General features: G+C 42.9%; 1 protein-coding gene across 2 annotated transcripts; it reads right to left on the bottom strand.

Annotated features, from left to right (window-relative positions):
* Window positions 1-1,314: 1,314 nt before the first annotated feature.
* LOC147629996 (hydroxymethylglutaryl-CoA synthase-like) lies at window positions 1,315-17,288 on the bottom strand. 2 transcript variants are annotated; one of them, XM_086811573.1, is made up of 12 exons: window positions 17,009-17,288; window positions 16,031-16,137; window positions 5,579-5,711; window positions 5,356-5,499; window positions 5,087-5,245; window positions 3,365-3,438; window positions 3,151-3,226; window positions 2,838-2,893; window positions 2,532-2,619; window positions 2,299-2,439; window positions 2,069-2,218; window positions 1,315-1,937 (listed from the first exon to the last, which is right to left on the bottom strand). In XM_086811573.1, the coding sequence occupies exons 1-12, from the start codon at window positions 17,078-17,080 to the stop codon at window positions 1,746-1,748; spliced, it is 1,392 nt and encodes a 463-aa protein (XP_086667699.1). In that variant the 5' UTR covers window positions 17,081-17,288; the 3' UTR covers window positions 1,315-1,745. The 2 variants fall into 2 exon arrangements, with proteins under 2 accessions (XP_086667699.1, XP_086667698.1); XM_086811572.1 differs by having other exon boundaries at window positions 1,473-1,937; window positions 5,356-5,496; window positions 17,009-17,196.
* Window positions 17,289-18,937: the final 1,649 nt, after the last annotated feature.

Below are 18,937 nucleotides of genomic sequence, written 5' to 3' on the forward strand. Positions count from 1 at the left end.
TAAGCATAAGGTAAAGGCTACTTCATACATTCCAATGTTGTATTGCAAGAGAAGTGCATGTTCGAGCAAATAAGATGACAAAGCGCCTTACGATAGTCGGGCAAGTGAAACCGTGTTAACCTAGGTTGGAATAAATTTGATGGCGCCTCTTTATGGGTTCCATATCCAAGGATATAGAACAAGCTATGAATAGATTTCTGCATAACTTGCCACTTGGGCAAGTTACTTTCTTGTGAATTACACTTTTTATAAGTCTCCTAATAGACCACATATTTTGTAACAATTATATCTTTGTATCTAGTATTTTTTAAGTTTTTTAATGTGTTATCATTAAAAATCAATGGTTTTCTCACAACACTAATCAAAAGAGGCATGTGGAAATGCAACATCAATTATCTGTCGTTGAACCTTTCTTGTTCCTCACAGAGATGCCTAATATGTACTATACACTCTTAAATCATTCGCCCTTTTTTTACTTGATTGCATACAAAGTTGCATTGTTCGAATTTAACAATTTAACTATTTACAAATAATTCTCGAACAAATCATTTGGCCCTTCCACCTATTTTTCACCCAAATTTTATACCACAGCCTCTCCTCTCGTTGCAATTATTATCTTCCTTCTTGAAGCTCACCTCTTTCTAATCCTCCTCTTTAAAATTTTCCTATATTTCCTCTATAGTATCCAAATCAATTATTATAATTTTTGCATATATTATGTGGCAATTATATCTTCGATTTCTAGTGATTTTTAAAAGCTTTAATGTATAAATTATAATTGTAAAAATATTCAATCCTTCAAAGCTCTCAAATTTTCTCTCAAGGAAAGAAACAAGACCTCAAAATGTTAAAATTTTTCAAATCAAAGGGATGTCTCTGTAAGCTTCCCAACTTTAACCCAATGCAAAGATTTCACAGCACCCAAATTGCAAGTTTGAGACTAGTTATTTAATTAGTCTTCCTTTGTCAAGCATAATCTTGTACCCTTCCTTTGGTTTTGAGATGAAAATCTCATCTTACAATTGATGCAATCATCAAAATGATCAAAATTTAAATAGGTGTGCTTCAAGTAGAATAAGTTGGTGAAAGATCACACTAAGGGACAAAGTGAATGTCATTAACAAATTTTATTGATGTAATTAGCTAAGTGTGTACAGACTAGAGAGGACTAGAGATCAATGAAAGTTTTCATTCATTATAAAACACTGACCATGTCTTGATTTCCTCACCATTTAATATTGTGGAAAAGGCCAAAGCTACACATGAAGAGAGATGTTGCAACGATTTGGGGAGATTCATAGTAAACATGTTGGGTGAAGTAAATGAGCTCAATATCCATCTTTGTATCATGGCTGGAGCCTTGAAAATTGATATCCCACAGAGCACAACAAAAACATCATTGTACCATAGGTATTGTGTCAAGGATGGGTACACTAATGTCAAAGGTAACCTTGATATTCAGTTGATGATTATTGCAAAATGTGGCCCAATGCTCTGGGAATCAAATTAGACTCTAGCCATCAATCTCATATTAAGAATGAATATGGCTCTAGTGAAGTGGACATGCAATGTCCAAGAAAAAATATCAGACTCCAAATGAATTGGAGACCTTTAGCATCAACTATAAGCAAATTCAAGACTGACAAGTGACTGGACATGCCACCACTCCATCCCACAAGAATCACAAAATGGAAAAATACCTACCTCTACCAAATCATGAACAACTATAATGCCAGCCACTGGCATCAGTGAAGAACACCATTGCTGTCTACTTTTGATGGTTTCAGTTCATAATTGCGTCGGTATAGCGAGTCAACTTCAGTCAAGAAGTAAGTTCCCGGTCTCAAGTTACTCTCTTTTGAGATAGGTCTAAAACCACTCGCTCCATAGCGTGTTTCCATTAGCTGCATATTTTTGTCAAATTCTTCAGGTGAAACCTGCATCCAATAGCTATGTCAGTCTCTCAAGTCCTAACCATTCTCACACAAATACAGTCATGCATCGCCAAGGTAGAAGACTACCAATATACATGAATTAAGCTTGTAGGCCCCAAGGTAGAGAAGAGTACCAATATACACGAATTAAGCTTGTTTGTAACATCAAGGACGGACACGATGTTTGCTAGGGAGAACCACCCTTCACCCTCTCTGAACTTGAGGGAGAACAAGGTTGAAGCCAGCCCACTTCCATAAGAGAACATAAGGGCTCTTTTTCCTGCCTGCCAATATTCAAAAAATGATATCAGAGCCTACAATGGATCCGCTAAACTGGAACAAGATGTAACTCATCAAGACATACCAAGACAGCCGACTTCTCATGGACAAGAGATGCTAGTCCACCATAAAGGGATGCACAGTACATATTGCCCACTTGTTTTGGCAGCAATGTACCTGGCCGTACCTTGGATTCATAGAGAGGCTTTGCCACCTGCTGTGAGACCTGAGACATTGGAGTGCTAAGGTGATGACTACAGCTCAAATTATTTAATTTGTTACATGGCATGTAATATACTGCAGAACAGAGCTTCTTACCTTTTCTAAATCACGATTGCTATAGCTTTCCTCTTCAGATAATGTCCTAAAGGGTTCAAGGTTTTCTCTCATCTCTTTGCCTATAGAACTGAGGCAAACCAGCACAAGACGTGTTTATTTCTTGAAGCCAGTTGAAAACAATGAGATTGTTATATTGCAACATTCAAACTTGGTAAAAGTGTCAGATAAGACATGCATGCACCCATGTGCACAGGCCACACCTGCATCCATATGCATGCGCACTGCCCATGCCAGTACATGTGCATGCCCACGTCCACACGCGCGCGCACACATTTAAAAACTAACCTTGCTTGTCTTAGAAAGTCATTGTATACAAGACGCCCAAAGCTTTTCTGCACAAGCTGCATACATTGCATAGATATACAGTCACAGAAGGCAGAAAATTTGTATGTTGCTGAAAGAGAAAACAATGAATAGCCTCACACCATAAGCAGTAGAAAGATATAAGCACCCTCCCCAACCCTCAAATCAATAGGGCCCCATCTTAAGTGCCCACCATCAGGGTTGGATGGGGCAATCTTGTCTGTCTGACTGCCAGCCCATCCCATGGGCGGGTACTGTTCTGCACCCAGCCTAACAATGCCTTGCAAAAGAGTACCTTATTATAAGGGGAATGACAAACTATGAAGTCTGCATCCATCAAAGAAAAGGATCTGCCTTCTATCTTCTCAAACCTGAGCATCAAATAATTTCAAAATAAAAAATTTATCTTTAAAAAAACTACTTCCAAAAGATAAATATAAAACTTCAAGGGGTATTTTGATAACAGAGATGCGAGTAAGGGCGTGGCTGGTTTAAGAAATGGAACTTACTTTTCACATAGACGCCTGTAGCATAAATCCAATGCCATGAGGTAGCAAGTCTGTGATAATTTTCCATCCACAACCTGCAGAAATAACATGATTTTATTCACTGCATCGCAGTTTTATCACTCCATGGAAATCCTCCAAAAAGGACCTTTTCCAAGAAAACGAGAATGTTCACATGAACATCCAAGCACGTACAGAAGGTGCACATAGAGGGTGAGGGGATCAGGGAGGGGAGGGGAGGGGAGGGGCTGGCTTTTGTTACTTTGTCTTCCACTAGCATAACAATCAAATAAAAGGCTGCCATTCAACATGTACAGAATCACTCTTGTAGCATTTTGTTTTACTTTTGCAAAAAAAAAAAAAAAGAGGGTTTGGGATTTCAAAAAACACATTGAGAGGCCAGGAAACTGCTACCAATACAAAGAGAGAGAGAGAGAGAGAGAGAGAGAGAGAGAGAGAGAGAGTGTTAATAAAGGCTAAGAATATACCCCTGTGAGACACTGGCAGTCCATAAATACCCACCAAAATTGACAACTACATACTAGATAGGAGCTAGACAAAATTGTAAGGCAAACTATATGAATCGAATTTCTGGATGAAACGAATGAAAACATCGTTGCGTACGCCCATAGCACCACTAGAGACCTAGAGTGCGTAAATGACTGAGGGTTACTTCCTCTAATCATCAGAGGAAGTTGTTTCAGATCAAGAAGGATACAAAGTGGGACAGTAGCAAGTCATTTACCATGTCAACTCTCAATCACCACTCTGCCATTGCCTGATGGTAGGCCGGCACCTGGTTTTGAGCATGGAGCATCTCTCACCCGGCTGGCATCGTCTACCCTTACCCCAATAGATAGCCTTGGAGCTACTGACAAAACAACTCTCTAATGGGTGCAATGGGCAAGGAGTCCTACATCTGGACCCTGATTGTGACGTGCACAAACTCTGGGTTCTTCTTTCATCCCTAAGCACTGCATAGGAACACCTGATGCAAGAACAATCAGTGTAGACACACACACACACACACACAGAGAGAGAGAGATGGCTGTATTTTCAGTATATTCATTAAGTACCAAAAAGGTACAATGTGTGGCCTTTGGCCTTCCCAAAAAGAGTAACAAAAGCCTATTCTATGACCTACTCCATAGGTGAGTGAGATGATCAAATGATTGCTTGGCTTAGCCTTTTATAGGCCCTATCAAGCCCCATGACCTGGCCAACCAGCAGTCGGCCAGCAGAGGACAAGGCATAAATGCAATAAATGCTGCCGACTTCATCTGTGCACTGCAATAAAGCTGGCCGACTGGATCCTTGCCCACTTGGATGCCTTTCATGCCCTAACCTAGATGTTTATCTGCTGCCTATCAGGAATTAGCTTGGGATTAAGCATGTTCACGTGCATGCACATGACACTGATTTTTGTGTGTGTGTGTGTGTGTGTGTGTGTGTGTGTGTGTGAGAGAGAGAGAGAGAGAGAGAGGTTTATTAACATCTTCTGGGGACCAATAGGGCCATAAGACCAATGATGATACAATTTGGATGAGTCTTGCAGAGCGGCAGATAAACCCAACGAAAGCATAATGATATAGATGGAACTGTGCAGTATGCCAAGAAGACCTTAGAGGATGAAAGCATGACATGTGAAAGCCTGATAGACAGAGGAGAGAGAAAGAGAGAGATGCAAGTTGATGTAATGGCAGAAAGGTGTGATGAAGGACATACCGGATACTCACTGGCCAAGTTGGGCTTGTAGAAATCATAATAATGGGCCATGTGTGTTCCCGTATACTTCCGCTCCATCACAATTGGTGCATTAGGTCCAATCAGCATTGCAACTGCCCCGGCCCCACCAGTTGGGCGTGCAGGTCCTTCTGCATAAACCTGCATAAAAAGGATGTTGATGAATTCTATGTGAAGGCTAAAAGATGCTCTTGCAACTTGTTTTTGGCTAGTCTTTATGGTTCCAATCGAGGAGGTGAAAGAGTACTTACTGCACTGTCTGCAGCAACCACAAGACCAAAACGTCCATCCCAAGCACTGCTTTCGATCCAATTGACACAATTGAGCAATGCAGCTGTCCCCCCATAGCATGCGTTTGTGGAATCCACACCTTCGATGTCCGTGTTCCCAGACTTCTGCATCAAGAGACAGCAGGTCATGCCATGACCCTCCTCATACTCTCCTATTGTTCTTACGAGTTATTTTGAAATATACCTGGAAAAGCTGCATAATCCATGTCTTTATTGATTTACTTTTGTCCACTACAGTCTCACTCCCAACTTCGATTCTTCCAATTGCCTCAGGTGCAACTCCATAATTTTTGAGAAGAGAATCTACCACTGTCAAGCTGCAAAAAAGAACGCCAAAAAATGTAACTCTTCATAGGCAACAAGGAAGACTCCTCGAAAGTATATTCACTACTGGCAGGAATAGGGAAGACTCATCAACAGCACATTCACAACAGAGCCAGGAAACCAGAGTGGCAATTCGCAAACCATTCCAACAGTGCACAGAGAGAGAGAGAGAGAGAGAGAGAGTTATATTAACGTATACAAAAGAGCAAAGGTTCTACAAGACCAAAAGTTGTACGATGAATGCATGAAGTGAACTGTATCATGGAAAAAAAAGATAAACAAACTAGCTACCTAGATAAAACCATTGTATGAGAGACCATGATACATGGACATGGCTGAGACACTATGCTAAGCACAGTTTGGCAGCAGATGTAGGACCTAGATGTGTGAAAACAGATTTTTTCCCAGCCCTAGAAAGGGAAATTTCTGGACATTTATGGTTTTACTTAGTATTATTGTGTCTTTTCTATTGGCCGACAGCCTTTAGGCTGGCCGACCAGCAGTCCCACTGTCAGGACTATGGTCCTACGGAAGTCGAACCCTAGCATAAGTTAATAGCTTTCGGAGTCTCGAGAGTATTATTAGTGCTAGCGGGGTTCAGGGGTTAATGGGTGTTAGGGTTTGGTCGATGTGTGTACACATCTAAGTTAGCACGGCTCTTAAGTAAGATGGGCGGCCGGGCTAGGAGGTGTAGACACAGGCCAGGGTTTTGGTATAAAACCCAACGAGAAACCCTAACTCGTCATTATATGGTTGGGAGGTGAACCGACTTCCACCCATATAATGACGAGTTAGGGTTTCTCGTTGGGTTTTATACCAAAACCCTGGCCTGTGTCCACACCTCCTAGCCCGGCCGCCCATCTTACTTGAGAGCCGTGCTAACTTAGATGTGTACACACATCGACCAAACCCTAACGCCCATTAACCCCTGAACCCCGCTAGCACTAATAATACTCTCGAGACTCCGAAAGCTATTAACTTATGCTAGGGTTCGACTTCCGTAGGACCATAGTCCTGACATTGAAACCCTAACTCGTCATTAACCCCTGAACCCCGCTAGCACTAATAATACTCTCGAGACTCCGAAAGCTATTAACTTATGCTAGGGTTCGACTTCCGTAGGACCATAGTCCTGACACCCACACAGTATATATAGCTTTGCCTCTTCATTCACCAGAGTGTACCACATCATTGCACATATCCGGTACCATCTGCTGCTGCTGCTGCTGCTGCTTCTGCCAGGCTCTACACCACATTGCTTCATCATCATCGCCTGACAGGACAGCGCTTCAGCGTTTTATCATCTGGCCACATCTTGGGACAGCAGCCCACTCTCTGCTACAGGCCACACCGTGGGACAGTAGCCCTCTCTGCTACATTCAGTACATCAGCACTTACATCAGCATATCATCAACGCTTATATCAGCATATCATCAGCATTTACATCAGCACTTACATCAGCATTTTACCACAGCTTATGGGACAGCAGCCCTCTCTGCTACATAGAGCACTTCAGCGTTTTTCCTCAGCTCTCACCATCAGGACAGCAGCCCACTCTCTGCTACATCAGACCATCGGGATGGCAGCCCACTCTCTACTTATCGTCACCATCGACACCCTTCAGGTACGCACCACCCTTGTCACCAGAGCTTGCACCACTCAAGATAGCAGCCCTCTCTGCTCCTCAGCACCCTTGTCACCAGAGCCTGCACCCTTCAGGTCTTGCAACACCCTTGTCATCAGAGCTTGCACCACTACACCACTCAGGCCTTAGGTACCGCAGCACCCTTGTCACCAGAGCCTACATCACCTCATCTTCCACTGCCACTACCACCTCGGGGTGCTTCTGCATCCACCGACGCAAGCCTTTGACACAAAGGGCTCTTGTACATATGTTCACTCACCATTATATATAGACTCACTCACATATTTCATGCTGTGTTGTTTTGCTCTGATCTCTCGCACATTTGGTCCTTTCGTCCTTTTGCCCTCACACTAGAATAGCTCAGCAAGGCACAAGAGAGGATTGGACAAAAGTTGGCAGGCATCCAGGCGGCCACTTGTGTGAAAGCACCTGATTTATCAGTCCTGGTAATTGTTCAAACTGACCGACAAGATATTCAGCAGGCCGACCAGCATGTTTGGAGGCTATATAAGGCTGAGCAGTGTTGTGTGTTATTTATCTCACTCCTATTTGGGGGTTAGATCATGGATAACTTTCCTGATTTACAAGAACTCTCATCCACGAGGAGATGAATATTGGGGGAGGTTCATTTGAAAATTCACAAGATCTTGTACAGTTTGTGTACTAAATAATATACTGAAAATACAGCTCTCTCTCTCTCCTCTCTGTCTTTGATGATGATTTGTATCAAGGTTCCTATTCGGTTACATAGGGCTGAAAGAAGACACACAGAGCTTCAATGCATGTGACATTGCTATCAAAGCATCAGGCTCAGCAAGGCTAAGTGCTGAAGGTGTCCTTCGAAAGTGCACAGGTCCAAGGAGAGTAACACAACCAAGGTAGAGATCCCATGGGGCTGGTCAGTGTCAGCAAAACCCAAGGGAATGGCATCCCTGAGAATCAGATGCTATATGGGGCATTCCAAAGAAGGCTTTCGGGAAAACGGTTCCAAGGGGGTGGAGCAATCAACCTTGGGAAGGAGACCATTGAAGTGTTTAGGGATAGGGCATGAAGGCAAGGGGCCAAAGTGGAATAGAGGCACAGATCTACACAAGACTTTGGAGTGGAATCAGAGTATGGCAAGGTTTTCAGTGAGAAGGTTGCCATGAAGGAAGGATGACAGTGGGAGTCCATGAGGAGACAAAGGGATGATAACAGTCATCCAAGGTCAAAAGTTGGAAGCCCGTCATCAAGTTTACAAGAGGGGATGTCATGTGCATGCCACATGGACATGGCTGAGACACCAGGCTAAGCACAGTTTGGCAGCAGATGTAGGACCTAGAATAGCTCAGCAAGACACAAGAGAGGGCTGGACAGCAGTTGGTAGGCATCCATGCAGCCACATAGCCGACAGGATATTCAACAGGCCAACCAGCATGTTTGGAGGGTATATAAGGCTGAGTAGTGTTTTGTGTTATTTACCTCACTCCTATTTGGGGGTTAGGTTATAGATAGACTAGGTAGGTCAAGAGTGACCTTTTTGGTAGGAGGTCTTGTACAGTTTGTGTACTATAAAATACAGCTCTCTCTCTCTCTCTCTCTCTTTTTGTTGGTGATTAACATTGTCAAATCCCCAAGGATCTCCTCATAGAACGCTTCCGGTTCGAGACTCGAAACCTGCAAATAAACAAACAAACAAGAAGGGGGTGCAGGCCTGACTCACCTCCCAACCATGACAGCCGTGAGCAAGCCCACAGTCTTGGCTGTCCCCACTGAGCCACGAGCTGAGCTAACTAGGTTGACGTACCGACCAGCCTCTACCTTGTGTCGTCCCATACCGCCACGAAGCTACCCTCGCGGGCCTCAAGACTGCTGCCGGCCTCGGCTGCGTAAAGCAGATGCACGTCTGCACTAGATCCAGGCTCCAAACCATAGAGCTCTCACAAACTCGCAAGACTCTCTATATCACTAATGACTAACCTTGGCCACCCTTTTATAGGCTCTTGGCCGGTCATCGAGCGTCCACACTTGGGCGCCCGCCCGTGCATACTTGGGTGCCCGCCCGTTAGTCTATCCCTAACTTAGCTCGCCAATCAGCCTGCCTAGCTCCAAGCTTCCCCAAACCTCGAAGCTAGTCTTGCGTGCGTGTAGCACACGGTAGATACACACTGTGCACATGACATACTCCCCTTCCTCTAAGAGCTCACTCTTGAGCTCGCTAAAAAGCCAGGGTAATCTCTCTGAAGAGTAGTTAATGTCTCCCATGTAGCGTCCTCCTCAACACGATCCTTCCACTTGATCTTGTATTCCGTGATAAGCGTATTACGCAATCTTCTTTCACAAAATCCAAGAATCTTTTCAGGTTCGTGCAGAACAAATGTCATGTCCTCGACATCTATAATTTCTTGAGGAGTAACTAACTGATCTGTTCCACCCAGTACTTCCTTAAGTCTACTGACATGAAATACAAGATGAACTTTCACATGAGAAGGCAAATCCAATTCATATGCAACTGAACTAATCCTTCGTGTAATATGAAATGGTCCACAGTATCTAGGGGATAATTTCGGAGATCGACCTGTCCGTAAAGTCTCGGAATCTTTCGAAACTCGCAAATACACCATCGTTCCTTCAGAAAACTCTCGGGGTGAACGATGTCTATTAGAATAAAATCTGTCTCGGTCTTGAGCACTTCTAATAGATTCCTTCGCAACTTGTAACATTTCCTGCATATCTTGCAAAAAATTACGTGCTGCATCATGTTGAAGTCCTGAGAATCCTACTGTAACAGGTGATCTAGGTTGAAAACCATACATAAGCATGAAAGGACTAGAACCTGTACTCGTATGCTTAGTACCATTATATGCAAATTCTAACATAGGAAGATAATCCTCCCATGAACTCTGTCTTTTGGATACATATGCTAGAAGCATATCCTCTATGATTCACTCTTTCAGTCTGGCCATCAGATTGAGGATGATCAGAGAAACTCAAATTCAAAGTTGTTTCCAACTTCTCAAAAACAAGTTTCCAAAAATCACTCGTAAACTTAGTCCCTATCACTGACTATGTCTTGCGGTAACCCATACAGTCTAAACAATTGCTTGATAAACTGCCGTGCTAATTGCGTAGCTATAATAGTCTTCCGGGTCGATAAAAATCTAGCCATTTTTGTCAAGCGATCTACCACAACCCAAATAGAATCGTGGCCTTGATATGTTCTTGGCAATCCGGTAATAAAATCCATGGAAATACTTTCCCATTTATTATCTGGGATTTGCAAAGGATGCAACAAAGTGTTCAGCTTTATTTGCCTGACAAATTTGACACTTGAGAATATAATCTTCTACATACCCTTTCATCTTTGGCCAATAAAAAGTGTGTTTCACTAACGATAGTGTCCTGTGTACCCCAAGGTGTCCAACAGAAAGGGCGTCGTGACACTCCTTAAGAATCTTGGACCTAATGTTCGGGATCTGTGGTACACAAATTTTGTCATTACGGAATAGTAAACCATTCCAAATCATCCACTGGCCTCCTGCAGCATGAATGGTAGACTGCTCAATCATTGAGTCTTGGTCAATCAATGAGCTCCCGTCCTGGATCTTCTGCCAAAATGGACCAAAATAACTATCAATCCTGCAAAGCCCTCTCAATGACTGAAATAAGTCAGTAGAAATCTCAGTGAATGACAAAGTATTCACCTCTCTAATTCAACTAAGCGCATCTGCAACATTATTCATGGACCCTTTCCGATAACGAATCTCAAAATCAAAATCTTGCATTAACTCAGTCCAACGAGCTTTCCTTCCTCTCAAATCATCCGCATCACACACATACTTGATTGACTGATGATCAGTCAATACCACAAACTTGGAGCCATATAAATAATGTCTCCAAACCTTGAGAGCTTGAATCACAGCATAAAGCTCTTTCTCAAAACGAGATTGAGTGTCGTCTAGCTTTTTACTTTCAAAAGCAACCGGTCTACCATCTTGAAATAGAGCAGCCCCGATAGCATAGTCACTGGCATCAGTTTCAAGAACATAAGGCCGACTAGGAACAGGTAATGCTAAGATAGGTGCTTCCTTGACTTTATCTTTCAAAAGTCTGAAGGCCATATCCAAATCGTTATTCCAAGTGATAGGCTGATTTGACTTACGTCCACGACCTTTCAACAAGTCGGTCATCGGTAGTGTGAGCTGAGAGTACTCTCGTACAGATTTCCGAAGAAAAACAACAAAACCGAGAAAAGAACGAAGTTGTTTCACTGTACGCGGTATAGGCTAGTCCAGAATCTTCTGAACTCGATCATAGTCAATGCTCAATCCATCTCGAGTGATCTTGTGTCCCAAGTAAATGATGTCGGTCATAAAGAACTCACATTTACTTAATTTAGCATATAGTCGATTCTGTCTTAAAATAGATAAGACAATCGTGAGATGTCTAACATGATTCTCAAGAGTACGACTATATATCAAAATATCATCCAGGAACACCACCACAAATTTTCCCAAATGTTCACGAAAAAGATCGTTCATCATTTGATGGAAAGTGGCTATGTGCATGTGAACTTGCCACATGCAAGTTCTAGTTCTACTTCTATGTCTGGGCCAACAGAGTCAGAGAGTAGCACTTTACGTCCATGGTCAGGACGCTTGAGGCATGAGAGTGTGAGCACTGGGAGTAGTGCTGTGGATAAAGGAAAGAAGAAAGTTGAAGAAATTGGAATTACAGGCCATGAGTCGTCAAGTTCAGAGAGTTTGGATGAGGGGCTTGGCATACTTGTTTCACGCACACCTGGTGCTAGGCAGGATAGATATGTGCCACCACATGCTAGAGTGACAGGTGTTCAGAGTGATCCGCATGCATTGCGGAGATCCCAAAGGGTCAGATATCTAGTTGACAGGTTGACATATCGTGATTTTGCTATGCATTATGTATATATGACCTCTTTGGTGAAGCATGTGGAACCTACATGCTATACAGAAGCTATTGGAAAGCATGTATGGGAGAAGGCAATGGATGTTGAGATGGACGCATTGGTTCATAATGATACATGGGATTTGGTTGCATTACCAAAGGACAAAAATATTATTGGTTGTAAATGGGTGTACAAGGTGAAATGCAAGTCAGATGGTTCCATTGAGCGACATAAAGCAAGATTGGTAGCTAAGGATTATGCACAAACCCAAGGCTTGGACTATGATGAAACATTTAGTGACAAAGATGGGAACAGTGAGAGCAGTCATTGCTATGGCTGCAGCAAATGGTTGGGAAATGCAGCAAATGGATGTGAAAAATGCATTTCTAAATGGTGATCTACAAGAAGAAGTATATATGGCACAGGCAGAAGGGTATGTACACCCAAAGTATCCCACTCATATATGCAGATTGAAGAAAGCTTTATATGGTTTGAAGCAAGCACCTCGTGCTTGGAGTGATAAGATGAGCAGATATCTTATCTCCCTTGGATTCCAGGTTTCTACAGCAGATTCTTCACTCTATGTGAAGAAAACAGATCATGGGATTGTTTTACTTGTCATCTATGTGGATGACTTGATTATCACAGGTGATCATGGTACAGATGTGATGCATGTCAAGAAAGCATTGAGTGGGCAGTTTGACATGAAAGACTTGGGTGAACTGAGATACTTTCTTGGAATTGAAGTGATCAAAGACCATGCAGGTGCATGGTTAGTGCAACGCCAATATGCATTGGATATGTTGGCAAAATATGGGATGACAGGGTGTAAGCCAATGAGTACACCTTTGGAACAGAATGTGAAGTTGCGGACTGATTTTGGTGAGGTGTTGGATGATCCATCTATGTACAGAAAGATGGTTGGTAGTCTCATTACATGACTATCACACGCCCGGATTTGAGTTATGCTGTGGAGCTAGTAAGCCAATTTATGCAGAGCCCCAGAAAACCTCATTTGGATGCAGTGAGGCGCATCATGCGATATGTAAAGACCACTGCACATTATGGTCTTCTTCTTTATGAGAGTGATAAAGGCTTGGATATACATGACTACACAGATGCTGATTGGGCAGGTAGCTCATATGACAGGAGGTCTACTAGTGGTTATGCCTTTACACTTGGAAGTGCCGTGGTAAGTTGGAGTAGCAAGAAGCAATCTACTGTTGCTTTATCCAGTACAGAGGCTGAATACAGGGGTGCAGCCATTGCTACTTGTGAAGGAGTATGGTTAAAGAGTCTCTTGGCAGATTTGGGTGAGCCTATTGATGGCAAGGTTGTCATTCATTGTGACAACATGAGCAGTATACAGTTGTCCAAGAATCCAGTGTTTCATGCGCGGACCAAACATATAGAGGTCCATTATCACTTTGTCAAAGAGAAGGTGCTGGATGGTACAGTCGATCTACAGTATGTGAAGACTGAAGAGCAGATGGTTGACATCTTTACAAAGCCACTTAGCAGGGAGAAAATGAGTACTTCCGTACTATGTTGCGAGTACGTGGGATGAGCTTGAGGGGGAGTGTTGAGAGCTTTGATATCCCAAGCTCATCTACATCTTCATCTATGGCAGTACATCATGAGCTTGAGAGGGGCTGTTGAGATTCAAGCTCGATGTCAGTGTGTGCCAGCTATGCTATGTGCTGGCATGTTAGGTAGCAGCATGTGTGAGACATAAATGACCGCGTCCAGCTGGTCATAGTGTGTGGACATTAGCTAGGGTTAGATATGTGTGGACACAACTCATAGTGTGTCTTGTGTATTATGGATTATGGCTTTATGCATTGTGTGAGAAGGGAGATGGCTTCCCTCTATGGTTAGGGTTTGCAATATACATTAGGGTTTGCTCCTGTGTGTGTGTCTCCTCTCCCTCTATCTGTTTTTTCAACAAATTTCACATGGGTTTTGTAATAGTCCCATAGAAAGCACCCTCTATGTCAAAAAGACGAAAGAGAATTTGCTGGTCATCGTCTTGTACGTCGATGGCATGATAGTCACGATGACATGCTACTCGCAGGCTCAAATGTTGATCAGATTCCGAATTGTTGGCTTCTTTTCAAATGTTAGATTTAGGCCTATTGCATTATTAATTAGGGATTTGATTCTTACAACATGATGATGGAGATGCAATCAAAGTACATACAAAGATTGCTTGAAAGGTTTAATCTTGAGGATTATAAACCTGTGTCTACACCAATTGAGACAGGTGTACTCAGGATTCTGGAGAGCCTTTTGATCAAACACTATATCAGCAGGTTGTTGGATGCTTGATCTATCTATGCGATACAAGGCCACACATTCACTACGTGATCTCACAATTGAGTAGATTTATGCATTGCCTGGATATCAGGCATCGACAGGCTGTCAAGCAAGTTTTTTGCTACTTAGAATTCCTTGGATTGTTCTATCTCAAGGCTCTAAATCACAATTGCATGCCTTTAGTGATTCAAACTCGACAAGATGTTACGACACCAGAGTGTCCACTAGCGGATTTTGTTTCTTTCTAGTGGTTCATGCATATCATGGCTCAACAAGAAACAGTCCACAGTGGCCACATCTAGCTATGAGGCTGAGTACAAGGTAGAATTTACAGCTACCATTGGGTGTGTATGGCTCATACGCCTTTTGGCGGATCTTAGTGTTGGACAGCAGTCCTCCAGTCCTATCTACACTGACTCTCAGAGCGCATTGGCAGTTGCAAGGAACCCAGTGTTTCATGCTCACACGAAGCACATCTATCATTATGTTAGGGAAAGGTCCACGTCGGAGAGATCAACTTGGTTTATATCTCTATACATGACAATGTGGCAAATCTATTCATGACCGCAAAGCTCTAAGCTTATTGCCTTTTGGAAATTGATCTTCCAGAATGTACATGTTCACAACATCACTCTAGGGGGATTTGTAGACATTTATGTCATGGTCAATGGTGTGTGAACACTCTAGGACTAGCCAAGATACTTTTTTCCTCTTTAGGAGGTTTTTTCCCCGTGCATGCGAACACCCTCTAACACTTATCATTTGGGGTGTATTTATCCTTTGTACCTTGTACCACTCATCCTACTTGGTAATCATCATCAAGTTGTGTGCCTCTCACTCTCTCTGTTTGAGCTCTATCGTAAGTGCCTTGACTCTTGATGCTGCTAACCCTAACCTGCAAGTTCCACCATTTCATCTCACAGGTCCTTTGATCTACCACACATGCTTCTCTCTCTCTCTCTCTCTCTCTCTCTCTCTCTCTCTCTCATGAGGCTAGAGAATAATTGATTCTGGGAGCATGTGGTTCCCCATACCCTTTGAGGGCCTTACAATTGGATGTTCACCCAAGACACAAAAATTTACCAATGTCTATGGCTGGCCAAAATGTGTGTGTGTGTGTGTGTGTGTGTGTGTGAGAGAGAGAGAGAGAGAGAGAGAGATGAGATGAGATGAGATGAGATGAGTTTTTTGACAGCATAATTACGCCAGCAGAACACATATGATCCATATGATGGCTGCTGGCACCAATGTGCAGGGGATGGGACTTGAACCCTGGATCTTTTGGTTAGGAGCCCAACTTCACACCTTCCCCCCCACACACAGAAGCACCTTCATTTATGCACCTCAAAGATCATGTTTCTTTAACCTCATCGAAAGCACATCTTCAAGAACAAAGAGACTTCATTCAGACACAATTCAAAATCCATCTCTTGCTCTCTCTCTCTTACCTCATCGAGATGACATCTTCAAGATCTGTGCAGAATGCCATTCGATCTTGTCCTAGTCCAATTGTGTATTTCCCTTTGCTGGCCCCATCAAAAACTTCGAGTGCATCCTGTTTTTGGATACAAAACACTAAGTCAAATTCATGTGGCGAATACGGATCTTTTTTAAACACAAACACAAGTATCTTTTTTACAATATTATATGTCCTCTATTACCATCTGTTTGTGTTTTAGAGCGCACGGCATCCAACTCAGACATTGGAAAGGTGACCTAATGGCTCCTGATGGCTTTCTGTTAAGGTTTGGCGCACTGCCGATAGATGCCATTCAAATTTAAAGAGTGCTTTCTAGGACATATCAATCGGTGTATTCTCATCAAGAAATGGGAGGAAAGCTTCTTAAGACACATTGTCCTCGGGTTGTAGGACCCATTCCACGTTCCACAAGGGTCAAAATGGGGGACTTACATGACTTGGGTTTTTAGTCATAGATGGGGGTGTAGACCAGCTTAGGCTGGCTTCACAACCACCCCCCAATGAGCTCCTCCAGACAAATAGGGCACCTTTGAAGTGCAGAGGTTGTGTCCAGGTTGAGAGCGGCATCAATCACCCACCCGATGCAATGGTGGGCGATGCTCTTTGTGAAGCCACTCTCTAGCCAATCACATGAAGGTCTACCCCTTTGACCGCATCCATCATCAAATCATTCATCAATCTCCTCACTTTGGGAGAGCAGTATCCAACCTCTGTGAAATCTTTCAATTCACAGTGAATAAATTTTACTGATCTTAATCCTTGCAAACAAGAGGTCATATATATGTGCACGTGTTGAAATAATTTCAAGGAGATCAATGGTTAAAAGCCCTTAGCGCGATAAGGGTTTTCAATGACAGACCAAAAGTTTCTCTAAAAGAAGATCAAGATGCTGATTATCTGTGTTTTAATGGTCATGCGAGAAATCGTTGCAGATCTGAGAGCATACCTGCAAAACAGAAGTGGCAGGAAAATAGACTTCCATAGCCAGGATGCCAACATCTTGAGGCCAGCCAGCCATATCTCTCTCTCTCTCTCTCTCTCTCTCTCTCTCTCTCTCTCTGGTGTCTCTGTCTCTCTCTCTCTCGCTTCTTCCTGTTAAGACTCTTGCTTTGTTTCACAATTGAAGAGTGGCGCTCTCTATAGGTGCTCTCGGCATGCAAATTTGTAGCCGGCTTTTTAGAGTTGTTGTCCAAAGGCCAGAGGCTTTTGCTTGAAAGTCCAATATCGTGTTCGGGTAGAACTAGACAACCTCCCTTATTCTCCAAGAATCACGTGTGCACTTTCATCATACACGTGCCTCCTCTCCTCTTAGAGCTTGGAGAACATGGGTCGGTGTGTGCAAGCAATTGTATGGCATAGCTTGGACATCCAAGTCACATGGGTCGGTGTGCAAGCAATTGTATCGCAATGAATAAAATACGGGGGCAAGGCCATGGCCCGCACTTAGGGTTCAATAGAAATCCCAGTTAAGAGACTCTAAAGAAATAAATGTCCCAGTTAAGAGACTCTAAGGACATCGTCGTATGTAACCTTCAAGTCATCAATGCTAAAATGAGCATTGCCCTGATACATCACTCGTCATCCCATGTCACACAATTCTAAAGACATCGTTGTCTGACTAGAACTCTCACGGGCTAAATTTATATAAAAAAATTCTAAGGTTTAATAAACCTTACCTTTTGTACAAGGCTTTTCATATACGGGCAAATGAGTTCTACATCAACATGTGCTTTCAAATCCACACCAATGGGCATCGATGCCGTGTTTAACGGTTGGATCATCATTGACAGAACTCTTCAAAATCAGGATCGGTTGTAGAAGAGCAAGAGTGTCTAATAATCACACTACAAATAATGCAGTCACCCCATGTTCTCCTCTCTACATGTGTGGTTGCTGACACGTTGTGTGTGGGGAATCCTTAGCCCCTCCTAAACCTAGTGTATATATGGATGTAAGGTATATACGAAGGTGTGAAGTCAATCCAAGCTGGCAAATGCGACGTGGCATCCCGATATATAGGTGTAGGTGTGACGAATCAAAAAGACAAAAGTATTGCGAACCCAAAGAGACAGGTGACGCAGGTTTCTTGAACAAACAAAGGCAGTGAGACAGGCCTAAAGGGGGAAATTGAGTTCTTTTTGATACGAGGTGTGGTTGATAGCAGTGAGGCTAAAGAGACCACCAGTGAGAGACTGTAGTTGAGTGGGCTCCTATAGATTTCCTACATATATTTCCAAGTTTACAGAGAAGAGTCAGATGCAGTGTGGGAGAACTATTTGGGTCAGCGGGGGGCAGGGGAAGAGTTGAAGACCAGAATTAGCTAGGATGTGTGTTCCCTAGATTCTCTGTGTAGCGCCTCCGTTAGATACTTGACCCGATCTAGTTTTTGATCAACTATAGCTATAAAGTGTTAGTAGCTGAGTGCTGGTTTGTGGTGAAAGAACATGTTGCTGGTGAAGAGCTCTCGCTAAGGTCTATCACTGGAAGACCCTGAGTGTTTCTTGTGTTCTTTTCTTTTTCCTTGAAATCCCAAGTCTCAGGGGTGTTGAGACAGTGTGCTTTTGTTTTAGTGAAGAATAAAGTGTGTGGACCTTGAGATCTATGAGATTTGATGCGTTTTTGTGCCATGGTGCTTCATTTTTATTTTTTTGATTGAGTTTATGGAGGAGGAACCCTTGTGAGGAAAAATCTATTATCTACTATGTTAGAACTAATTTTGAGTCAAAGTCAAAAGAGAAAGTATTATATAGAGTCAATTCTGTGTTGTCAACTGAATGTCAGAGATGTCAACTGAAGTTGGAGAGGCTTGTAGATGAAAGATTAGAGCTTCTGGAGGTGAGGGCTTACCTGAGAGGACAACTGGAGGAGGCAGCTG

This window comes from Cibotium barometz, chromosome 17 (genome assembly GCF_041138505.1).
Source record: "Cibotium barometz isolate CiBa-2024 chromosome 17, ASM4113850v1, whole genome shotgun sequence".
Lineage (NCBI taxonomy): Eukaryota > Viridiplantae > Streptophyta > Polypodiopsida > Cyatheales > Cibotiaceae > Cibotium > Cibotium barometz.

Excerpts from the sequence above, each read along its gene's own strand:
- LOC147629996 (XM_086811573.1), bottom strand. The coding sequence starts at position 17,080 with ATGGCTGGCTGGCCTCAAGATGTTGGCATCCTGGCTATGGAAGTCTAT. Across the intron at positions 5,500-5,578 it reads GGATTATGCAGCTTTTCCAG|AAGTCTGGGAACACGGACAT; the intron begins GTATATTTCAAA and ends CTCTTGATGCAG. Across the intron at positions 3,227-3,364 it reads TACAGGCGTCTATGTGAAAA|GTTTGAGAAGATAGAAGGCA; the intron begins GTAAGTTCCATT and ends TTTGATGCTCAG.